The following is a 24,352-nucleotide window of genomic DNA, read 5'->3' as shown; positions in this document are numbered from 1 at the left end:
GATCTTCCTTTGTACTTCACTTTGAGAAAATTTCTTTTTATTCTCTTTTCAGTAGTTTGATTTTTACATTACCAAAGTCTTCACCAAAATATTTCCCTGTCTTTTTTTTAAACTTGTTACAGTTCTTTAAATATAGCTTTTAAAAATTTATTTATCTAATATTGCTTCAGTTTGCAAAGAGCTACTGATGGGTTGACTTTTATAAAGGAGATCTATTTAGGGTAAAACCTTACAGTACCAAGGCTGTGAAAAATCCAAACCAAGGCACCATCAGAAATGCTTTCTCACCAAGGTCAGCTGCCATGTGAAGCAAGATGGCCACTGATTTCTGTGGAGGTTTGAACTCAGCTGAGGGCAACCAGACATAGGGCTTGTCTCTTTCCAGGTCTCCTATATCAGTCTCATTTCATTCCCCTTTCTTTCTGAGTTCAGCTGTAAGCTAATAGGCATATTGAAGGGCTTACCCTCTTGGGCTACTCTGTGGGCCCAGCTTCTTGGGGCTTCATGCTCTTTTACATGACAGGATCAGACATGGCAGAGCTTTCTCTTTGTCTCTCTCTGTGTTCCCATTTATATTAATTAGCATGGGGGTGGAGACTCAACCTTAGTCATGCCTCAATGACATTGTCCAATCAAAAGCCATAAAGTGATCTTATTAAGTAATCTAATCAAAGGGTCCTCAACTGAATTTCATGCAGTCAGTAGGTACCACACCCACAGGAATGAATTAGTTTAAAAACATGATCTTTCTCTTTTTGGAATTCATAAAATAATTTCAGACTGCCACAAACATCATCTGTTTTAACCATCCGACAATTTCTGCAGCACAGTTGACTTGAAAAGGTAACAGGGTAGAATTAATTCTCTCAGTTTCCCTTACGTATATTTTCTTCATTATTGAGTTTTTGGTAAATTTCTCAAAGTGATTCATTTCATATTTTTCTGTGTTTGGATAGTCTTTGTTCCCACCTCATTCTCCCTAGTTTGAGGAGGAGCCATTTTTACCTTCTGTGCACTCTCAGTTTATGGTCTTCAAAGGATAATTTATGTTTTTGGATTTCTAAATATATTCATTGCCTATGATGTAGGACCCTCCCCCCCACACACACACAGTGACAGAGTGCTTTAGAATTCTCTGTTGCTCCCAAAGGTGGACCATTTCTATGAAGATGATATGCTTCTTTCTCTTGAACTCAGACATCATACTGGTCCCAGGCTCTGTGTCTTTGTACAGTGATATTTTCTAGAAGATCCATCACTCTTCTAATCCTGAAAATCTGGTATCCTTTCCCAGCAAAACCAAAGGTTAGCCCTGTCTTCACTTGTGAGAGACACTTGGGTTCTAATTTTTCAGATTTAGACTTGCACAAGAAGAAAAAAAATTAAGACTCTTCAACAATGACCAAAGGATTATCAGTTTGTCATGAATTTTCATAGCTGTTAACTTCCAGTACGTACTTAATCATTAAACTGGACCATTAGCGGAATCTGGAGGCATCTCCAAGGAAACAGAGTAGTTATTATTAATTTAAAATAGAATCAAAATAGTTTTATGTTCTACCCAACCCTCTATCTAATACTTAATAGAGTTCCTACATTTAGTATATATAGCATGCTGTTTCACAATGCGCTGAAGTGTTTTTTTAAACTTTTAAATTATCTTCTACATTATTTTTATCCTCTCTACTCTGAATAAAAACATCAGTAATGATTTCTATGTATTCCTTTATAATATTCTTTCAGTCACTGTGTCTTTCTGTAAAAACACCCCATCTAGTTGTAAGAGGTGGCAGTGTAATTACAATAATTCTGTAATTGTGCTTTTTAGAGTTTTGCAGACAGTGGGAAGAGGTAGCAGAACCAGTGTTCTCTTGCCCATGGGTCTAGTTCTCCCATCCTTCCCCTTCTCCCCAACTAACCTATGCCCCCTGTGAGGAACTGGAGAATAAAATTTCTAAAAAGTACTGTTTCCTGTTTCCAAAAGATACAGTAATAATGTTATTTTCCATGTGAATAAGTTATTGAGGAGATTGATATATTTTCCTACATGCCAGCACATAAAAGTGATTATTTTTACCTTTCCATTTGTATTTCAGCTTTTTCCATTTGTATTTTGTAGTGATTATCCAGGGCTCCCCTAAAAAAGTTATAAAGTTTTTAAATATTCTGTGTGGTAGTAAATGGGATCTTTTTTCCCCACCATTAGAACAGTAGGTTGAACAGACCATATGAAGTTGCTGTGTTTGTAGGGCAATATCATATGCTTGTAATACATTTCTCTCTGGGAACCCCTGGAAAGAAAAGGCTCTTGATGCAGGAAATAAATTTTCCTTGGGTTATTTAATATTGTGCTTTATTTCTGGGTGATGCATAGGACCAGAAGCTTCAGTGCTTAGTTGTATTTAATAAATCCAATGAAATAATTGATTTATAGTATAATAATACTTAATCATTTTAAATAAAAGCTAATCCCCTTATGTCTATCCTGAAGCACATGCTCGAGCTGCCTCCATTGATGCCTTCTGTAGGAGGCCAAAAAGCACAGTGAAATTCACTTTGCTAGGTTGTTTGATGTTTTGTTTTCATCCAGATAGAATTATGAATAAACTATGAAAATTGAGCTTCAAAGAGGAGCTAAGAATAACAGAATTTTCTGTGGCCATCTCTTTTATTAATCCAGCAAATAGAGAGATCAGAGCTTTAGTGTATCTGACCTTGAACAAAGAAGTTAACCTATCCAAAGTGCCTCATTTATAACCAAAAAGAAACTTAGCCATACCCTGAATGTACCATAGGAAAAGAAAATACATTGTTCCGTACCTCTAACTATTCACTTAGTAAATGCTCATGAATTTCCTATACAAAGGCACAGTTAATAACTTACAATCAGTTTTATGTGAATTAGAATTTTTTTATTTGTAGGTTTTTTGAGTAAACTATGGAAATCTTGTATAACCAGTGAATGATATCTACACTTTTACAAAATGAGAGAATCGCTAAAGTTAATTGTTAGGAACAGAACTCATTTTTTCTGTTTGAAGTTAAATGATTACTTTAGGAATCAAACCTATTACATTTGTGACATTTTCGAACCTGCATAAATGAATTGGTCTAGACTGTTTTATAATGAATGAATTCTGGGTGGAAAATAAGATTCTGATCATGGTAATAAAATGAGTTTCACTCGTAGTAGGATTTTTTTGTTTTTTGTTTTTTCAGATTCACTTACAATAAGCAATATTTTAAAGAAACTCATGTGGTTTTTGGTCACTGGTAGAGACAGTTTCTGTACAGAGCAAACTTTTATTTGCAAATATTCTACCTTGAACTGCCCATTTACATATTTATTGAATAATCTAATATATATCACTATCATTAAATAATTTTAATGGGGTCATATTTTATAGTTTTAATATGTACTATAGTAATTATAATAGAATTGACTGCGTTGCCCTTATAGAGAAAATAGACTTTATCCTTTGTGAATCTTTGAATGCAAATAGAGGTGATAGCTTTAGGATTTTAGAATTTACATTCTTATTTTCATTCAGTGTTAGAAACATAATAGGGTATTCAATAACTGTGAGCTATTAAAAGGTAGAGTTGCATAGTCAGGAAATAGCACCGAACACCTATTTGTTACTAGGTAAATGTTTAATAATGGTTAATGGTTCTACTATCAGATTTCTTAGGTCTTTTCCTTGAGCTCTTATAAATGATTTTTTTACCTACTTAAATAAATAACAAAGAAATTCAGCATACTTTAGACATATATATTTTTTAAATATTTATTTTTATTTATTTCTCTCCCCTTCCCCCATCCCCGCCCCAGTTGTCTGTTCTCTGTGTCAATTCGCTATGTATTCTTCTGTGTCCTCTTGTCTCTTTTTCTGTTGTTGTTGTGTCATCTTGCTGCATCAGCCTCTGTGTATGCAGTGCCACTCTTGAGTAGGCTGCACTTTCTTTCACGCTGGGCGGCTCTCATTACGGGGTGCACTCCTTGTGCGTGGGGCTCCCCTATTCGGAGAACACCTCTGCATGGCAGGGCACTCCTTATGAGCATCAGCACTGCGTGTGGACCAGCTCCACATGGGTCAAGGAGGCCCAGGGTTTGAACCGTGGACCTCCAATGTGGTAGGCAGAGGCCCTATCCATTGGGCCAAGTCCGCTTCCCTAGACATGTATTGAATTCATTATTAGCATTCAGCACGGAAGAGGATATAAAAGAGGTAGATGTCCCTGTTTGGTTCAATCTCTATTTCACCTTGGATCATGTCAAACAGACCGTTTTAACTTTGCTACTTTCTGGGATGAAGTTTTAATTTTATGTTGCATTGCAGTCCCCTTTCAGGGAGGAGATGGTTCATTTGTTGAGTGTGTTCAGAGGCAGTGCTCCATCTGTGGAGGTGACCATACTAGAACCACTCTAGGTTCGTCCTTCAGTCTGACTCATGTGGTTGTGCATGGTAAAAAAGCATGAACTAGCAAGGTGGGAAGTAATAGCAATTGAATTAGTCACTTGTGTGTGTTCATATTTTGAATCATCACCTTTATAAAGCATTAAGCTATATAACACTCTTGGGTTATTCTTTTCCACCATCTTCTCAGACTTATTTCCCTTTAATTATTGATGTAGGCATTTGCACTTGCCCCAAAAGTAGATGGGGAAGATGCTGAGATTAACCCAACCATCAAAACCTGAGCTGGAAATGGGTAGTCTGCCCTCCATACTTCTTCTACATATCCTTCTCTGACCTTTTCCCATTTCTTCCCATAGGTTCTAATCTTTAATTTTTCCTTCTTGCTATTCTTTTCTCTGTAGGTAAATCCTTAAGGTTTGGTTAACCTTACTAGTGCATCTACAAACTTATAATTTTTGTCTGATCTTATGGTTTTGAAAAGAAAACTCTTACTTGGAGATGGAATTCAGTTTATTTAAACAAACATAAACTGAAAAAATCTATTATGTATCAGTCACTGCACAGGGCTGGAAAAGTATGTAAAACTTTGTCCTTGAGGATCTTATATGTTGAGGAGTAAGGCAGTGCCTTATGTTTTGGACAGTTTTCCTAGTCAGGGGTGATAAGGCACAGGCACTGATTAATCAGAGCAGATGTAATTAATCAGAACAGATGCTAGTCATAGCCTGCATAGGGTTTGGGGGAGCCCTCTGTTGTGCTTTAAGTTGCTGGATGGGAGTAGGGGAGGTGGCTAGAGAGATGGGACAGAGTAGCTCTCCTAAGGAAGAATTTCAGTTATAAACCCCTGTATGGCCTTGTCTCTACCTACCAGTGGAATGTCAGCCCTGACTTTAATGCAGGTAATGTGGTAAATTATACAGCAGGAATATGCAAGGATGCTGTGAGAGCACCAAAGTGGGGTCCATAGCCTAATTTTGTTAATGGGGTGGCGCACACAAACACATCCTGGGAGAAGCAGTCATAATTTGAAACATAAAAGGTGAGCTGTAGTTTGCTTGAGAGAATGAATGTGGGACCTTAAGGAATAGTGTTAAGCCACATGCTACATATAAGCAAGTCATTACACCTGACATGAAAATGGAAACTGGAGTGTGAGGAAATGAGGAGGCTAGGGGTCAGGACACCACAGGCCTCATATGACCAGCCCAAGGTGTTTGGACTTTAACCTGAAGCCTTAAGATACCACTACAGAGGTACGACATAATCAGATATTCATTATTTGGAGGGATTATTTTCATGACTATTGGCTGGGCAGATTTGAGAGGGACAAGACTGGATACAGGTTGACCAGCAGGGAGGCTGTCACAACTCTCTAGGGAGAAATCACAAGGGTTTAGCTAGGATGAGAAAAAGGTCAAGTTCAAGTAATATTGAGGAAATTGGAATTCTTAGTGATTGAGTGACTGATTAGATGAGGATAATGAGGAAGAGGAAGAAGCTAAGGAAGGACTTGGATCTTGGGGCAAATGGTGGGTATATTAGGGTTCTCCAGAGAAAACTGACAGGATATATAGATATTAAGAGGTTATTGTAGGAATTGGCTCACAGGACCATGAGGATTAGCAAGTCCAAATTCTGTAGGGCATGCTGCAAGTTGGATGAAAGTGAGGTTGAATTCCCCAGAAGGTGCAATTTGGAAACTCTGATGAGGATGAAGTAGAATTTCCTTGGAGAAGCAAGCTGGCTGGTAGAGACAGAAATTCTTCTCTCTGACTTCTGAAATCCTCAGTTTTGGCTTCAAGATCTACAACTAATTGGATGAGGGGACTCCAATCATTGCGGAGGACATTCTCCTTTATTATTTGTGGATGTGAGCAGCTGTAAATGCCATCAACTGAGTATACATGCAAATATATCTATGAAATACCCTCGCACTAACAATCAGGCCAATGATTACTTGACCGAACAACTGAATACCATAATCCTGAAAAGTTGATACATGAACTTAAACTATCACAATGAGCTACTAACGGTGATAGGAAAATTGCAGGTGGACCACATTTGCCTTGAGAAGAATGCTTCATTTAGTTTGGATCATACTAAGCTGAGGTTTATAATAGTTAGCATAGTATAATAGAATTTTTTTATTTCTCACTCATATAGAACCAAAATGAGTAGCCCTGATTGGCAGGGCAGTTCACCTCCATGCAGTTTGAGAAGCCTTCCATCCTATGGCACCACTATTTTCAACATAGTTTTCAGGGTCACTGCAGAGTGGGGAAAGCATGGTAGATTATGCTTCCAAGGTGTTATGATCCAGTCCTAGAATTATTATACATCACTTTCATCTACTTTTTATTGGTCAGAACTTAACTTACATGACCAACCCTAACTTCAAGGAATGCTGGGAAATGTAGCCTCTGTATTCAGAAACAATAGGAAATGATTTTGGGAATCAGCTAGCCTGTTATGCCACAAGGTACGTAGGATGCTTTTGGATATTGAATTCTGAAACTCAGAGGAAAGAGCTGAGCTGGAAATGTCATCAGGAATTGGAAGGGCTATGTCATGAGAGTAGATCAAGTCACTCATGGAGAATAAGTAGAGACAAGAGAAGTGGGCCAAGGACAGAACAAAGATGGCCTGGGAAGGAGGATGCTGGGTAGACCTGAAAACCTCAGAGAGATAGCTTGAGTTGGGATTTATTGTGCTGTGGAAGCCCAGGGAGAGGAGAGATTTAAGAAGAGGTAGAAAATAGTGTAAAATGCAGTAGAAAGCTTCAGGAATATAGCAAAATAAACTCACAAGGTGTCTACTAAATGAGATGATTACATATGGGAGAACTTACTGAATATAGTTCCCAGTTCAAGGGCACAGTAAGGGCAGAAGCAGTCTGAGGCATAAGCAAAGAGGAGCCATAGAGAAGGGACGGGCAGAGAAACTGAAATGAGGGGATAACTGATGAAACCATGTCCCCTAGAGAACAAGAACAAGAGAGTTTACTAAAATGAAATTTTGAGTTTAGAATTTACTAATTGCTACTAAATGCGGACTATGTGTTCATCAGTTGTAATAAATGTACCACACTAAGGAAAGATGTTGTTAATGGGGGAAAGTGTGGGAGGAGGAGGGGTGGGACATATAGGAATCCCCTATATTTTTTATGTAAGAATTATGTAATCTAAAGCTTCTTTAAAAAAATAAATAAAAATAAATCAGAAGTAGCACACATCAAAAAAAACTTACTAAAATGCTTTTTTGTCATGGTCTCTTTTATGATTGATAGGTAACTGATATTTGTTATAAGCAATTTTATTAACGAACCTAGCAGTAGAAAATATAATTATATCCCTAGTTCCATATTAGTTGGTTTACATGATCGATTCACTGTCCTGGGAAATAAAATTAATCTTTGAAAGAAAAAATCACATTGTTTTTGGTTTTAAAAGCCATGTATAGCACAGAAGAGAGAAATATATATATATATATATATATATATTTTAAGATTTATTTATTTATTTCTCCCCCCTCCCTCTGTTATGTGCTTTCTGAATCCATTTGCTATGCGTTCTTCTGTGTTTGCTTGTTTTCTCATTAGGCAGCTCCGGGAACCAATTCTGGGACCTTCCATAGTGGGAAAGAGGTGATCATTCCCTTGCACTACCTCAGCTCCCTGATCTGCTGCATCCCTTATTATCTCTCCTCTGTGTCTCTTTTTGTTGCATCATCTTGCTGTGCCAGCTCTCCATGTGGGCCAGCACTCCTATGCAGGGCACCACTCTGCAACAGGCCAGCACTCTACACAGGCCAGCACTCCACATGGGTCAGCTCACCACACGAGCAGCTTGCCTTCACCAGGAGGCCCTGTGTATCGAACCCTCGACCTCCTATATGGTAGACAGGAGCCCAATTGTTTGAGCCATATTTGCCTCCCTACAGAAAAGAGAAATATTCTGATTTAACTTTGCTAAATTCAGACAAATTGTAAATCTTTTATTTTCTCCAAAATTGTTAGAAACTGTTTTTTGTGTGTGTTTAAAGAAATGTTACTCTGTGTTGTAGTTTCGCTTCTCCTATTTTTTTAACTAGGTTCATGTTTAGAAGCCTGTTTCTTTCCTAGAAAAAATTTTAATAATGCAAAGTAAGACAGAAATTTATACTTATATTTGAACTGAGGTGGGTAGTTAATGGTCTGGTGTTTAATACTGAAAAACAACCCCTATCACCACAGTTTTATTAATAAATTATGCCACTGCTTTATTTACCTTTTGCTTCTTGTCAATTCATGTTTTCCAACAGGGAAATTAAGTGATGTATATAGCATTACTTTAAAGATTTATTTATTTATTTCTCTTCCCTCCCTCCCCCCTCCCCCCACCCCGGTTGTCTGTTCTCTGTGTCTATTCGTTGCGTTGTCTTCTTTGTCCATTTTTGTTGTTGTCAGCGGCACGGGTATCTGTGTTTCTTTTTGTTGCGTCGTCTTGTTGTGTCAGCTCTCCGTGAGTGCGGCACCATTCCTGGGCAGGCTGCACTTTCTTTCGCGCTGGGCGGCTCTCCTTATGGGGCGCACTCTTGTGCGTGGGGCTCCCCTACGCAGGGGACACCCCTGTGTGGCACGGCACTCCTTGCGCGCATCAGCGCTGCGCATGGGCCAGCTCCACACGGATCAAGGAGGCCCGGGGTTTGAACCGTGGACCTCCCATGTGGTGGACGGATGCCCTAACCACTGGGCCAAGACTGCTTCCCTAGAGCATTACTTTAAAATGTTTTAAAATTATTTCTATTTCTTCACTTAAGACAAGAAAATTTTGAAGTAACAAATTGAAAATAAGTCATTACTATTCATATACTAATGATAAAGATGATGGCAAGGATGAATAACAGTATATTTTATATATTATTTTAAATGCACCTCACAGAACTGTTTAAATATATTCATTTTAACCTTTCAGTGAAAACCTTAAAATAACACCCTAACTCATGTCAAAAATTTTAATTACTATTTCTTTGGGTATGTAATTTAAATATTGTACTTTGATGTATTGAGGGTTTTTTTAATGTTATCACTTTATTAACCATATATCTTTTAGTTTCTTTGTACTTCTGATATTAGGAAATAGGATTAAAGTAGGTAAAATGTATTTAAAACGTTGATTTTAATTTAAATCTATTTTCTGAAAAAGGGTAGTTAATCATATTCATATATTCATATTTTTTCCTTAATTTCTGTCTTGGTACTTGCTTTATAATGGACTCTGAATAAATATTTGTGAATTGAAGATAATAAATTTGAGTCAGTATGTTTAGAGAAAAGTAGTATAACTGTCATAAAAGAGCATGCACCATTTCCAGCTCATTTTATTGCATTATTCTTTCCCTATTTGATATCAGGGTCAGTCTTTAACTGCAAGGAGAAGAGCTGGCTATGAAATGAGCATCTAGCAATCATCTCTCCATTATGCTAGTCAGAATCCATTTCAGAACCAAAGTTGCACCATTCAAGAAATGTGTATTTGCTGATGAGATTTTAAAGAAAGCCACACTCTGTGTCACTGTGGCCAAGTGTTTTAATCATGCCCAGAATCTCTTCTTCATTATGGGCCTATTTTTTTCTCAAGTGTCATTTTCCATCTTGTGATTTAAAGATATATTTATAGTCCCTTAATCTCCCTGTTTCATCAGCTTCTTGTTTTGTATGTTGAATAGGGTATTGGTTTTATAGAAGGAAGGTGGGGATGGGGTAGATCCATATAATTTTTGGCTGTTCCCTTAACTTGTAGTTCTGTCTTTCACCTTCTCAAAATCCCTTCCACTCATTTGCTCACTCACTCATATTCATTCCCCAGCAATAGTGAGCATTTGTAAAATGTTGAACACTGTGGTGGACATAGGCATAGAGAGGTGAATTACAGTGCCTAACAGAATCTGGCACAGTCCCTACCCTCAAAGAGCAATAGTAAAAAGTCCCCTTAAGAACCCTGCTCAGGTCCCCTCTCTGTTGTGCAGCTTTTATAGGAGCTGTAATTCCACATTGAATGCTTACCCTTCCATACAACTCATTTGGGCAGCATGTCATTATATTAGTCCCACTAGCTGTTGGAACAAATAAACCTCCAAATTTCAGTGGCTTAGCACCTTATAAGTTTATTTTCACTAATATTGAGCAGTTGAGTGTGGTTCCAGGTAAGTGGGCTCTGCTAAACGTGGTCATTTAGGGACCCAGCTGAGGGAAGCTCAGCCATCTTCCAAGGTCACCTTGGATGTCAATGTCGGGATTGCAGGAGTTAGAGCATGAAGGATTGATTGCATGTGGGAGGTTTTTTTGGGCCAGAGCCCAAAAGTCACACATAATTACCTCCCTCTCTTCCTTTCTCTATAACTCAGGCACATGGCCACCCCTGACTGGAGAGCTGGGAAATGCAAGTAGTGGGGCGTCAAAAGAATGTCTGCTATGCTAGGTTGAAGGATGATAATTAATTTCCTACTCGGGTTATCAGGCAGTATGTCTTACATAACCCTGTTTATTCCTGCTGTTATAGATAGAATGAATTGCAATCTTTCAATGACTGTTTCAGAAATCATTTGGAAATTGAAGCAGAGAGAAACATCTTACTTTCCGTTGCAATCCAATAAACATCCTGAAAAAGTAGGAAAACCAACTATTTGAAATTTTTCCTGTTAACTTGCTACAAATGCTTCCTATTAAGAGATACTGTTTTACTCTTTCCCAGTATTGCTTTTCCCATCTGGCAAGCTACTTTTGGCAAAAACCTTCTTTTTGAAATCTTTCTGAGCCTCTTCCTCCCATCCCTGATTCCAGGCACAGTTAGCATTTGCATCCTCAGTGTTCTGCTAGAACCTTGCCATACCTGTTAGTTTAATTCATTCATCCATTCACTCATTCAAATACTAATAATGCCAAAAAAAAAAAATAACAAAGTTGAACTTCAGTGTGGTCAGTACTGTGATAGTACTACATACTGAATAGTACAAGGATGTGGGGAAAAGGGACCCGGTTCTGTCTTGGGCCTGAGAGAGAGATGAAGAATGCTTCTTTTAGAGGATGGGAGTTTGAGCTGAGTCTTTTTTATTACTCAAGGCAATGATATTTCTGGGGAGAAAAACCCTGTTTTGATCTTCTCTAACTCCAGCCTGACTCATACTAGTTGTTTAGTAGATTGAATTGAATGAGTGAAAATAGGAGATATGTGAATACATTTATAAACTTTACGTATGCAGTGCTTTGCAATTTACTACCTATTTTCCACGCATTATCTCATGAAGGCTCACAACAGCTCTATGGTAGGGAATAGATATTCTTATTCCTGGCTTATGTTCACTATCCAAAAGGTTCTGTGTTTTCCAACATTGTACAGTGGGCTGAAAGAATAGGTCTCTAATCTAGCGATTTTTTCACTCTTGAAAACAGACAAAAATAATCTAAACTATCAAAGTAGTGCTTTGAAATTTGTATTATGTGCCTTGAGCTTGAAAATTCAAACTACTTTTATCTCTCTTTGAGTGATGAAAGCCATTCATTTACATTGAGTCAAGCAAGAATGTTCTTTTGAAACAGAAACAAAGAAATAGGTCTTCCACCATATTTTATAGCTCCTTATATTCCTGCCAGCCAGTATTTTGTACTCAGTACATGCTCTAGAACTATTTCTTAATTAATTGACAGTGATTTACAATGTGAAAATCAAATTCCTCTAAATTGGACAAGGTTCCTCTCTGAGGCTGTCATAATAAGTTTTTTACCTGTGTAATCATTGTGTACAAGGGAAAAATTTGGCCTTGGCATATTATGATTCAAGGACTTTTTTTTAATGCAAGGAATTTTTAACATGCTTACTTGTTTCTAGTTTTCTTCAGCTTAGTCTTCTTTCCCTTCTTCTAATACACCCTTAGAGAGTCTGCCCAGGGACACTGTGTGGAGGCTGACTTGTCAGATGATCTTACCACAGCAGGTTGAGACTATTTATAATGGAGTTGCTTTAGGAACTTTTGATGCTCTAAAAATCTCAAACTTCTTTAGTATTAGAATTCATCACAGCCATCCATTGCTTCCTTCTGAGACTTATCTATATTTTGTACCAGTATCAGTGTCTTCTAGAGAAACATGGGTGACCTGGTGCCTGATTTACTAAAACTACAGCTAAGGATGGAGGCTTGGCTTATAGAAGTATAAAATTACATTTTCCACATGGATATTTTCCTTTACTTCAAACATAACAAGTCTGAAAACAAACTCATTTTTCACCCTTCCCCTGTCCCCTTCCCCACACCCAACCATTGCCAGCTGCTTCTGTGTCATTCCGTGATGGGCATCAAACCACAGTGAAGTGACTCCTCACTCCTCTCCTTTATACCTTACATCGGATTCATGCCCATGTCCTGTTGCATTGACCTCTAAGATATCTCTGAAATCAGGGTATTCTAGATCATGTTTTAATACCAACTATGAATGCATTTCTGAATCTCCTGATAGCTATGAAATTGTGAGAAAGGAACCAAGAGCTCTGCTAGAGTTTACTGTTAAGTCAAAAGAGGACTTGGGTTAAAAGATAGAAAACATTTTAAGGAGGTTTCAATGTTGGAAGACATTTCTCTTCAATACACTTCAATTTTTAAGATTTTATTTCATCTTTTCTGGAAGTACTTGCTTTCTCCAGAACTTTGAAACCAGGAGACACAGCTTAGACAGTCGGAATCATTCAGCACATGTGGCATATGGACTGTTTTTGGTCAATATTTAATGAATGAAGGATGAACAGGATGATAATGATGAATGGATCCTGAACTCTACACCTGTGTTCAGTTTTTCCTTAACAGGAATATGTTTTGTTTTGTTTTGTTTTATCTTTCTAAGAGCAAGATAAATGCCAAGTCATAGAAAAACAGGCCCACAATTCATATTAATCATTACTAGAGAAACACTATTAGTACCTCAGCTTGCTATCTAATGGCATTTTAATCTGCAGGAAATCTGAGAGTCTGTAATTGAAGACTCAGTGTGCCGATTATGTGTTTAGAAAAAACAGAAATGGATGTCAGGGATATGTGGATTTCAGTCTAATGTTTCTGTAATAATAGCGATGTGCCAGGATTCTGGAAAGGTTCTTAAGATTTATTTTACCCACTGATTGTCTTATTGCTAATATATCATCAACAAAATAACAACTTAGCAACATTTAATGAAAGTGACATTTGTAATATTTATCCTGAACTTTATCCTTCAAGTATAGAATAACGGTATATTAAGGTTGAAAGCCTTCTGCAGGCAGCATTGTTGCAGTTATACTAATAAAGCTGTAAGTACTAAGCAGGTCAACGAAATTTTGTCATTAGTTATTGCAGCAATTTAGTTTTGCAACTTAATTTTGTTCTCCCGTATAGTGAAGAAGTGAAATAGCTAGAACTAGTTCTTCTGTTTCTGTTTTGCAGGGGAAGATGGTGAAAGGAATGGGAGGTGCTATGGATTTAGTGTCCAGTGCCAAAACCAAAGTGGTGGTCACCATGGAGCATTCCGCAAAGGTAATTTGTGCTTTGTCCCCCAATTACTGCTGTTTGGAAATTCACAATATACCAAAAGCCATATACCAGGTCACATGACTGTGTTTTTATCATTTTTCTGCATCATTCTTGTTGATAGCATTTGTATTTTAGAGAGAAAGCTTACAAATGAAGATAGTTATGTCTTATTATTCAGCTAAATAATTGTTGAACTTTGTGTGAAGCGAAGCACCAGGATGTTCTTCAAATAGTTAGGTCGTATGCAAATAAAAAGTAAAAACTGACTCCAAAGACAGTGAAAAGATGTTGGTGCAGACGTTTTGATTCAGGTTTTAAAATGATCACAGTGGTTGCTATCTGTGTACAAAATGGAAAGCACAGCAGAATATAGGTTTTTCATGACAGTTATTTTCATATGGACAGCATAGCACTTTATCAAGGCTTTCAAATGTCAATTTGAGAAAGATGTTAGAAAATGGTGGTCTTTGTGACAGCAAATGTCCTTATTCTGTAAAGTATTATACTTTCATGTTAACAAGTCATTAAATATTTGAGTTCTTAATATATGTGGTAGGCAATGTTTCGTCACTGGGGATTTGACAATGACCAAAGCTAGAAAAAACCACTGGCCTCATGGAGTTTCATTCCCTCATCACCATCATCATCATCATCATCCTATCATCTTAAAATAATAATAGCTACCATTTACTGAACGTTGACTAATGTCAACAGTAAACCAAATACTCTGTATGTGTATGTGTGTATTTTAATCCTGATGATAATTTCATGAGTTTGATGTAGATATTTTCTGTGATTCCAGAAATGGAGCTTTAGAGGGGTAAGTAACTTGTCTGAGGTCACATAACTGGGCACCTGAGGTTAGGGCTGGGTATTTCTGGCTCCAAAGCCCAGTCCCCTAACCATAGAGCTATCAGTATAATATTCTTTCTTATCCCAACATGGTGTCTTCGAACCTTTAGCTTAACTGCTTACCTGACCTGAATTCATGGGATTTTGCTGGTTTACAAAGCTGATACTAGGTGGTATCATCTTTATTCCTTACTTCCATTATTTTTTCTTTCTTTCTTCATCATTCTGTTTTCAAACCCTCACTTTGAGATTTGCTGATTTGAGTGGAAGTATAATAGCGTTCATTTGCCCTGTTTGCATCTAGTGATATAGCACTGTGGGAGAGCCATAGAGTTAGAAGATTTGCATCTCACTTGTTTCCCATGGGAGAGTTCTGTTACGGAATGATGAGTGCCATGAAAGGAATTTGTTGTGAAAACTATAATGAATATGAAGTTATCTTAGTTTAGTAAACACTGAAATGAGCACTGGTGCATAAATGTGGAACAATAGAAATGAAATCAACACAGGTGACTTCTGAGGAATGACTTGCAAAAGTATCCAAAATACTTCATTACAGAGGCAAAAGGATGCCAAGCCTGCAAATCAAATCTAAATCTTTTCTTGAACATAATGTCTATTTGGAGAAAAATTTTTTCTGACTTTCCTTTTGTTGTTACTGTAATTTTGACTCTTAGGCCCTGAAGTCCGACTCATTTGGGGTAATTTTTTGTGCATTCATTTTCAGAACATTAGGTCTGTATTTAACAAACTCTCTCCCTCTTTTTTATTGGTTTCTGAAATCTTTTCTTTCCCCTCAGTTGGAATTTCTGATGGAGGAAAATAAATGGTGCCTCCAACTTCTGACTGGAAATCCCTTATTAAAGCTTTTCACAGAGGCAAGATAATATTTTAACCTTTTCTTCTTCTTCTTCTTCTTCTTCTTCTTCTTCTTCTTCTTCTTCTTCTTCTTCTTCTTCTTCTTCTTCTCTTAGTGGGAAAATAGATGTTGAGTTTCAGATCAGGATTGAAGTTGGGTATTTTTTTCACAAATACTTTCACGTGTATAACCAACAACAAATGTCCTTTTAATTAAAATAATAATAATTTTTTCCCACTTAATAATTAGATAACCTTGATAACTAACAAACAGAAGTTTGTCTTCTTGCCACCTTCATATTTTATCCATGGTTCTGAATGTGTGATCATTACTATTTATTGTTCACCGGAATTAATTGTTACTGGCCCAGCTCAAGAGAACATAGGGGCCTCTCCCCTTCTTTCCCGCATCTTTTGCTCTGGCTCAAGATTGTTAAGGGCTAGAAAGGAGATAGAGAGGAGAGGATTTTCACTCCTGGTAACTTCTCCAGTTATTATCTGTTCTTTCAGACATACCAGATACCTTCTGCTGCTTGCTGATTAACTGAACGGTTTGGGGAACTAATCCCTAGAGTTTTGTATGTAAGACATAGGAGTGAAAAGTTGGCAGTGAAGGATTAAAAACTGAGAAAAGAAATATATGATCTTCTTGGATTCTTGTGCTGCTGATTTTTTTTTTCTGTAAGTAGGTCGAACCGTCACCTGGCTTTCAGATGTAACCATCTTTTTACTTCCTTTTCTAGTCTATAGGGTTACAGATGCTGATGGTTTATAAATACAGAAGCTCCTGCCCTTTAAAACCATGCCGTTTTTATTGGCATTTTTATCACACAAGGAAACTCTTTCCTTTCCAGCCTTTGCTAACAGCTCTTTCCCTTAGTTCAGGGACCAGCAGCTTCTAGAATTTTGCAACCCAGCCACCCACTGGTACTGCTCTAGGGTAATCATCATCCATCTCCTCTGCCATTAAACCAACTTTAGAGATGTATGGCAGGCACAGACTGCTCAGTTTGTCATGTAACACAATTTTCATTTAGGCTTAGACGTCACATTCTAGGCAAAATTGCGAAGCAGGCACGTTTTTTCAGTGTCCAGTTGCCTTCTTTCCTAGGCTCTTTTTTTATCTCTCAGTATGTTCTCTCCTGTGCTCTCTAGAAATGGGAAGAAAAGGCAGGAAGGGCATAATAGTTTGAGTCTCTGCTAGATGCCAAGTATTACCGTGCATGGCATTATGCATACTTTATCTCAGTAGTTTCTCAGTGACCCTCTGCAATGTAGGCAGGAAAGAAACCTGCCCAGGAAGCCGGGACCTTAATTCAGTTTGGTTCAGCTCCCGTGCCATTGATTGTTGTACTGTACACCATGCTTCCTTTTCCCCAAAGGTACCTCTGCACCAGTATCCCACCTATACCTACCCTTTTCTGGAAGCTTCAGCTTTCAGAATGACCCCTTTCTCTTATTTTTTTTCATTTCCCTGGTCAAAGCACTCCTTGCTTCCGTGAGGCAGATGTATGAAAAGCAATTAAAACAATCTGAGTATCTAATTTTGGCCCCTTGTACCTCCCACTTTCTTTTTGTATTAAAATCCTTCAGGTTTTAGCTAGGCACATAGTTCCCAGTGACTGACTGCATTTCCAAGCCTCCCTTGAATATACGTGTGTCCATGTAACCAAATTTGAGTCAGTTTCTGATGCCTGTAATTTCTGAATCAAGTCCTTAAATATAAAGCCAATTTCACTAGAATTTCTTTATTCCTCTTCTGGTCATCTGAGAAAACTTCAACTGTAGTAGCAGCCTTGGACACAAAGTTGTTAACCATTCACTGAAGATTGCAAAGCTATGGCAGCAACCTGGATCCATGGATACCTTCCCTCTCTTTTGTGGGTTCCTGCCAGAACTCCCCACATACCTCTGCTTTTCTTGGGGACCATCTAAATTCTTGGAACCAACTATTTTTACCCAATGGTTCCCTTACCCTTATCTCTAGACCCAAATGTTCTGATGAGCTAGAACTGTATTTTTAACTACTTGCTAGACAACTCCACCTGGTTGTCCCTCAACCACCCTGAATGTAACACATAACACAAGTGAAATCATCATTTCCCCTAAATATATCCTTCCTCCTTTTTGGCCAAACTAAAGCAACACTGACATCCCAGCTACCCATCTGCCCTTTTCCTCAACACCAAGTCCTGTAGATAGTGTGCCCATAATACACAATCCTCTCCTTCCTGTGTAAGTGTACTATCCTCATTCTTGTTTAGGTCCCTGTCACATCTTCATGGATCACTGTTGCATTGTCACAAGGGCCTTTTCCTTCTTGTCTGACCCTCCCTCCCAGTCATCAAGCACACTGCTGCCAGAGTTGGCATGTCTAACGTTGAAGCCAGATTGAGTCATTCTTATTTAAAATCCTTTATTAAAGTCCCCACTGCTTAGATTACCTTAGCTCGAAGCCTTTTGTGACTGACTCTCCCGACAGGGCTTCATTTCTTCTAGGAGCTCCACTTACGTCACGTTGTTTCCTGTCCCTAGGTGTTTTCACATTCTGTTCTCTCTGCCTTTTCATCAGGCTCACTCTTACTTCTATAAAGTAGATAAATGAATCTCTATTTTATGCATTTATTTGTTTTAGTACCTTTCATCCTCCAGATATTATGAATGACCGAATGAATATTCCTTGATTCTTTGTCTTGAAATTTGGTAGAACGACCTCATATGACTATTCAATTTATTTGTGTATGCAGCCATCAAATATTTGTTAAGAACCTGTTATTTGCCAGGGGCTGTGCTAGGGGTCCAGGGATTGAAACAATGAAAAGACATGGTCCTTCATTCGGGCAACTCAGAGTGTCTTGGGGGGAGAAAGGCATAGAAATAAAGTCTTAAAGAGTTTGCCAAAATAGACTGTGCAGAGTAGAGCACCCAAGTCCTTTGTGGGGGAGCAACAAGGAGGGCTTCCTATGGGATAATGTGTCATTTGCATGGAGAGCTGGAGGATAAGGATGAATTTGCCAGAGAGTAGAGCTTTATTTACAGTGAAGTAAAAGTTGAGAGAATGGATGGGCACTGGGGTGTAGAAGGGCAGTGCCTGTTAAGAGATTTATAGTTAGGTCCTTGTTGTCCATGGCTTCCCATCTCATTTAAATTCAAATCCCGTGTCTTTATCACTGCCTCTAAGTTCCTCTAAGGCCCGCCATGGTCTGTCTCCTCTACCCCACTACCCTCTGATTCTGTCTGTTACCATTCTCTTCACCCACTTAGCTCTAGCCCTACACTCTTGCTGTAGGTTCTTGGAACATTCCAAGCATCCTCCTGCCTTGGAGCTTTTGTACTTACTCTCCTCTCTGCCTGTAACAGCTCTTCCTCAGGTATCTGTGTGGCTTGCTCCCTAACTTCACTCAGGGCTCTGTTAGTCATCTTACCAGGGAAGCTTTGTCTGCCTCCCGTCTTATATAAAATAGAACTCCCCCTTTTTCCTACAACTCTTCATCCCCCTTTTCCACTCCATGAAATCAGGGACTGTAGCTATTTAAGTACTGCCTGAAATAGTGTAATAATATCCAATGTGCATTAGGACTCAGTAATATTTGTTGAATTAATTCTTCAAATAATATTGACACTTTGAACATATAGATCACTTGTATCTTTACCAAAACCATTTTATGTCTACTGTCTCTATTTTAGCATTATAACACTATCTTTAGATAGGTCTTATAATTTCCTTTCCAAAGACAAACTGCATTCCAGAGAGGTTAAGTATTCTGATAAAAATCAAGTGGCATTTAAGAGCAAAATTAAGTCCAGAATCCATATACATGTATTCAACCTCTGAGCCTCTTTTTTTTTTTTTTTTCCCCTATACTTTTCTGTCTGGCAAGTATCACCACCACCACCAATATAAAGGAAAGTATTTTGTTTTCAATATTGCATACTGGTAATGTGTTCCTAAGGGCATATCATCAGAGCACAAAAGCAAAGAAACTTAGTCATAGTTGTCATTTATTGGAAGCAAGCAAAGCTTGGGTACCTATTTTAGAGAACATAAATGAGAATTCTATTTCTAAAGCAGGTTTAGATTTTTTATTACTGTAGGAGATCTGGATTCTGAAGAGATAAAAATATCATAATTATATTGTTATGAACTTTAGAATAAATCTTTGTGAATAATTTTTTTATTAAGTCCAATAAAGGTCTGCTAGCTCATGTCTCTTATAGGTTTCCTGAAGCCATCTAATCTTTTTTTTTAAATAAAATGTTTTAAAAAGCACTAGATTACATAAATGTTACATTGGAAATATAGGATTCCCATATAACCCACTTTCTCCCCCTCCCCCACTTTTCCCAATTAACAACATCTTTCATTAGTGTGGTTCATTTGCTACAATTGAGGGGCACAAATATAACCATGAACTATAGTTTACATTCTAGTTTACACTTTGCACTACACAATTCTTTAGGTTTTGACAAAATGTATAATGGCCTGTATTCATCACTGTAGTGTCATGCAGGACAGTTCCAATGTCCCCCAAATGCCCCATTTATACCTCTCCTTCCCTCTCCATCTCCTGAGAACCTCTGGTAGCCACTGCCTTTATATTACTGTTACAAGTTTTTCCATTGCTAGAATAATGAGTCTACTTTAGTCCATAGTTGCATTCCCCCCTTATGTTTGTTCATTACTCAATCTTGAGGATTTGGGGGTGGTGATGTCCACTTTGTTTCTGATTGAGAGGGGGCTTAGATCCCATGGGGCAGATGGATGGAACTATCTTGTTAGTTGTAAATACTCTCTATTTTGGGGGATGGGCGTTGTCCATCATCACCCTTTTGTTATTCTGGGTGAGTCCAGTGAACTAGAGAGTACATGTTGCAACTCTGCAGATATTCAAGGCTTAACCAAATGCCATTTTATCTTGTCTTTGCTTTTTATGATGGGGAATTATAAAAAATAAGATTATTATTCCTATAGTTTGGACCAACAAAATAAATTTTAAGAAAAGTCAACAAATACGAAGTTTTAAAAAAATATCCTTTTCTGGGAAAGATTCTTGTGATTTTCAGATTCCAAAATAAATATTCTTTTTTTCAAGAAAATCCATAATTAATATTCAACTGACTTGATTATTTTCACTTATAAAAGCTTACCAATCTTTTATAGTTTCTTAATTAGACTATTAATAGTTAGCATCTGTTTGGAAAAAAAGTGTCCACCTTTACAAAATAGAAATCCTTAGTCATTTTTGTCTTAGCTTTCCAATAAAGGTAGAAACTCCTGCAAAAATATTATAATGAAAAAAAGGTAGTCCAAAACCAATAAAACTCTTAAAAGCTTTATAGAATTTAATTAAACAAATACTTTCAATTCTATAAATATGAAGTTCTGTGCAAGAGTATCCACATTATTTAAAAGGAAAACTAAAGCTAAGAGAAACTTCCAAAATACCACAACAGTTCATGAAAGGAAAGAGAAAATAATTCTGTTCATTCTTGGGTTCTATCATCCTCAGACTAGAGATCACATGATACAGTCTTTAGAAAGGAAAAACATAAAAGTTAGGTCATGCTAATGATTTTTGTGTTATATTGAAGAAAAGGGGCCTTCTGTTCTAAGATCTCAAAGCTCTGAAGGTTTTAATTATAGAGAAATGGCTTGCCGTCTGTTTTCTAATTTGGCTAGTAATCCCCTTGGAGAATGTGCCCATAACCACAAACTGTTACTACATCCACATATAAAAATAATTTTAATGGCAAATGTCCTTCACATCAGAGCTGCTGAAAGCTTTCCACTGCAGTCCTGTGTGGACTGTTGGAATCCTTACTTAATAGGTGCTGTGTAAGGGCCAAAAATTTCTCATGAGAATAAGCAGTGTGAGCAACTTCATCCTGTCCTTTTATTCTGTGTATCTTGATTTCCTTCATTTAGCAAGTCCTGTTCTTTCCTGTGTACCACATCCATCATCACAGTGATTCTGTAGTCATGTATTTTCTAATACCATGCTTCCCCATATTTTATGTCTGCGTGTGTGCACGTGCATATGTGTGTGTGTGCAGAAGACATTTCACTTGACTTAAGAATTGAGATCACCTCAGCTAAGATGGAGTTGAAGAAGGACAACCACCACACCACGGAGCCTAGAGTGTCTACAACTGAAAGCGAGAGGATTGCATCCAGTATCCATGAGGAATCTGAGCCTCCTCTTGACATAGAGGTGCAATGGACACAACCAATCCAATGTCCACAGAGAAAAGGTGGCATTGGAGTGGGAAAAGTGGACATGGTGGGTAATGGGTATGGGGAATGGCGACGATATGTGAGACAATATGTGGAGGTGTCTTAGGGACTTGGAGCTGCCCTGGATGGTGCTTCAGGGGCAATCACTGTACATTATAAATCCTCACAGGGCCCACTGGATGGAATGGGGGAGAGTATGGGCCATGATGTGGACCATTGACCATGAGGTGCAGAGGTGCCCAGAGACGTACTTACCAAATGCAATGGATGTGTCATGATGATGGGAATGAGTGTTGCTGGGGCGGGGAGTGGTGGGGTGGGGTTGGTGGGGTTGAAGGGGTCCTCATATATTTTTTTGTAATGTAATATTTTTACAAAATCTATTAAAAAAAAATTAAAAAAAAAAAAAAAAAAAAGAATTGAGATCAGTGGGGAGAGGCCAGGCCCTTTCTGTGATAATTTGGTAAGCTCCAGGGAGACCTGCCATTGGCTGGGTTGTGCCCCCATGCAAGTATTAAATACTCCCTTGCCAAGTTTAGCCTTTGTAGCCCCTCTCTTAAGTAGATAATGGAACTTTAGATGGAAGCAGATAGAAGATGTAGAATGACAGTAATTCCCTCTTCTCTCTCTACTCATAAATTAGCATGTTTCATATTACAGTCTGAAGTGTCTTAGTTTCTTCCTTTGATCATGCCTTTGTCTCTCCAAAGTCGTTGTAAGCCCCTACACGCACCTCTGCTGGCTCTGTTTGCTCTGGTCAGCTCAGAGATACTGAGAATGTACAAATATATATCTTAGAACCAGCCTCCAGTGGTCCATAGACACATAGTCAGTTGGTATTTTATAGCTCCAACTCTGGTGGTGTTCCTTCAGTCAGAATTACAATACTCAGACAGCATTATTGATCCTTATGGATTCCCAGCTACACTCACTGCTGCAGATATAAATGAACTGTCTCATTCATTGAGGTCAGAGTCCAGTGAAGGGTGGGAGGGAGGTCAATAATTAGACATTTATGGTGAGTGAAGGAAGCAAAGGAGCATTTAAGAGGTATATCCAGGCTGGGGATGTCAGAGGTGGTTTGCCCAGGGAAGATGACTCCTGAGCCAAGTCTTGCAAAATTAGAAGGATGTTACATTTGAATGTGGCGTGATGGGTATGCATTAGTTAAGTATTCCAGGTAGCATGAACAAAGGCTTAAAAGCTTGGTCTCTTAAGGAGCTACCCAAAGAAGGTACCTGAAAGAATTATATCACGTCCACATTTAAGCACTTACGGAAAAGAGGAGTTTAAAATGGAGTTTCATATAAAGCAAAATCTTAACAAGAAAGTTCATTTGCCTCAGCTGAATGAAATATTCACATGAAATGCAAAGTCATCCTGCTGTGAAGAAAGAGAATTTATTTGGGATTAGGTGTACTATGATAACATGCAGTTTATTGTAATGATAACAGAGGGATTTGTTGTCATTTAATCAAAGTTGTTACTAAAAAACTTAGGTCCAGGATTTCACACAGATATTTAAAGAATTAAACCTAATGAAAGACCATCGCGAAGCAAGTAGTAGAAAGTACTAAGACCCTAAGACACTGTAAATAGAAATGATGAATTACTCTAGGTTTCATGAGATCTCTAAGTGATAAAAGGAGAGGAAGAGAAAAACTGGAGAAGCAGATGGAGTAAAGGGACTTAGTGATTCACAAGGTTATGATGAAGTTAACAAATAAGGACACATAGAAATCAGGAGACCTCAGGTCTAATGGATGCATTTTAACACCTTGTTTTGTATCCTTTCCTGACATCTGTTGATGAGGAAAGGAGAGAAACAGAATGACAAGGATGAACAAGATCACACTAACCTAGATATTTGCACATAGATTCAACCCTGCCTAGTTTATTTCACTTTCAGAATATCTCATTTGATTCTAACAATGATCACATGAGGAGGACAAGGCAGTTGGAGAGAAAACTGTAGCACAAAGAATTTAAGTGACCAAATGGCTACTAAATGGCAGAACTAGGTCTTTGCTACCACACTACACTGCATCTCTGTACTAGGATTTTTTAAAAATGCTTAAAACTCAGCAATTGTTCCTCCTTTGTGAATCATTAATATATGCAGCTGCCATACCACATTGTGAGGCTCAGCCTGGCATGGTGAGAATAGAGTGTTAAAGTGGGAGTTAGTCATATTTGGCTTCATAGCTAACCTATTGTTCAATATTGAAATTGTGACATTCTTTAATCTTTCTGCATCTCATTTTCTTTTTTTCTTTGATCTATGCTATATCTTGGAGCTAAATGTGAATGGAGTCATTTAGCAGCATTGTTATAACTGCAAGAATACACTGGATGCCAGTTTCCTAAGCAAGCCATATGGTTGCCCACAAATGTGTGTTATGTTTTCATTAGTTTTGTGGGTCTCGGGAATTGTGTTTTATGTCAGACTTCA

The 24,352-nt window shown here is 38.0% G+C and overlaps 1 protein-coding gene across 1 annotated transcript in view; it reads left to right on the top strand.

Annotated features, from left to right (window-relative positions):
* Positions 1-24,352, top strand: part of OXCT1 (3-oxoacid CoA-transferase 1) — a 185,941-nt gene that overhangs the window by 138,635 nt on the left and 22,954 nt on the right. The window contains exon 14 of the mRNA XM_004448214.5: positions 13,869-13,958. Within this exon, the coding sequence (XP_004448271.1) occupies positions 13,869-13,958 (90 nt within the window). The remainder of the gene's footprint in view (positions 1-13,868; positions 13,959-24,352) is intronic.

This window comes from Dasypus novemcinctus, chromosome 2 (assembly GCF_030445035.2).
Source record: "Dasypus novemcinctus isolate mDasNov1 chromosome 2, mDasNov1.1.hap2, whole genome shotgun sequence".
NCBI classification, from domain to species: Eukaryota; Metazoa; Chordata; class Mammalia; order Cingulata; family Dasypodidae; genus Dasypus; species Dasypus novemcinctus.
This window is presented reverse-complemented; position numbering and strand designations above follow the sequence as displayed.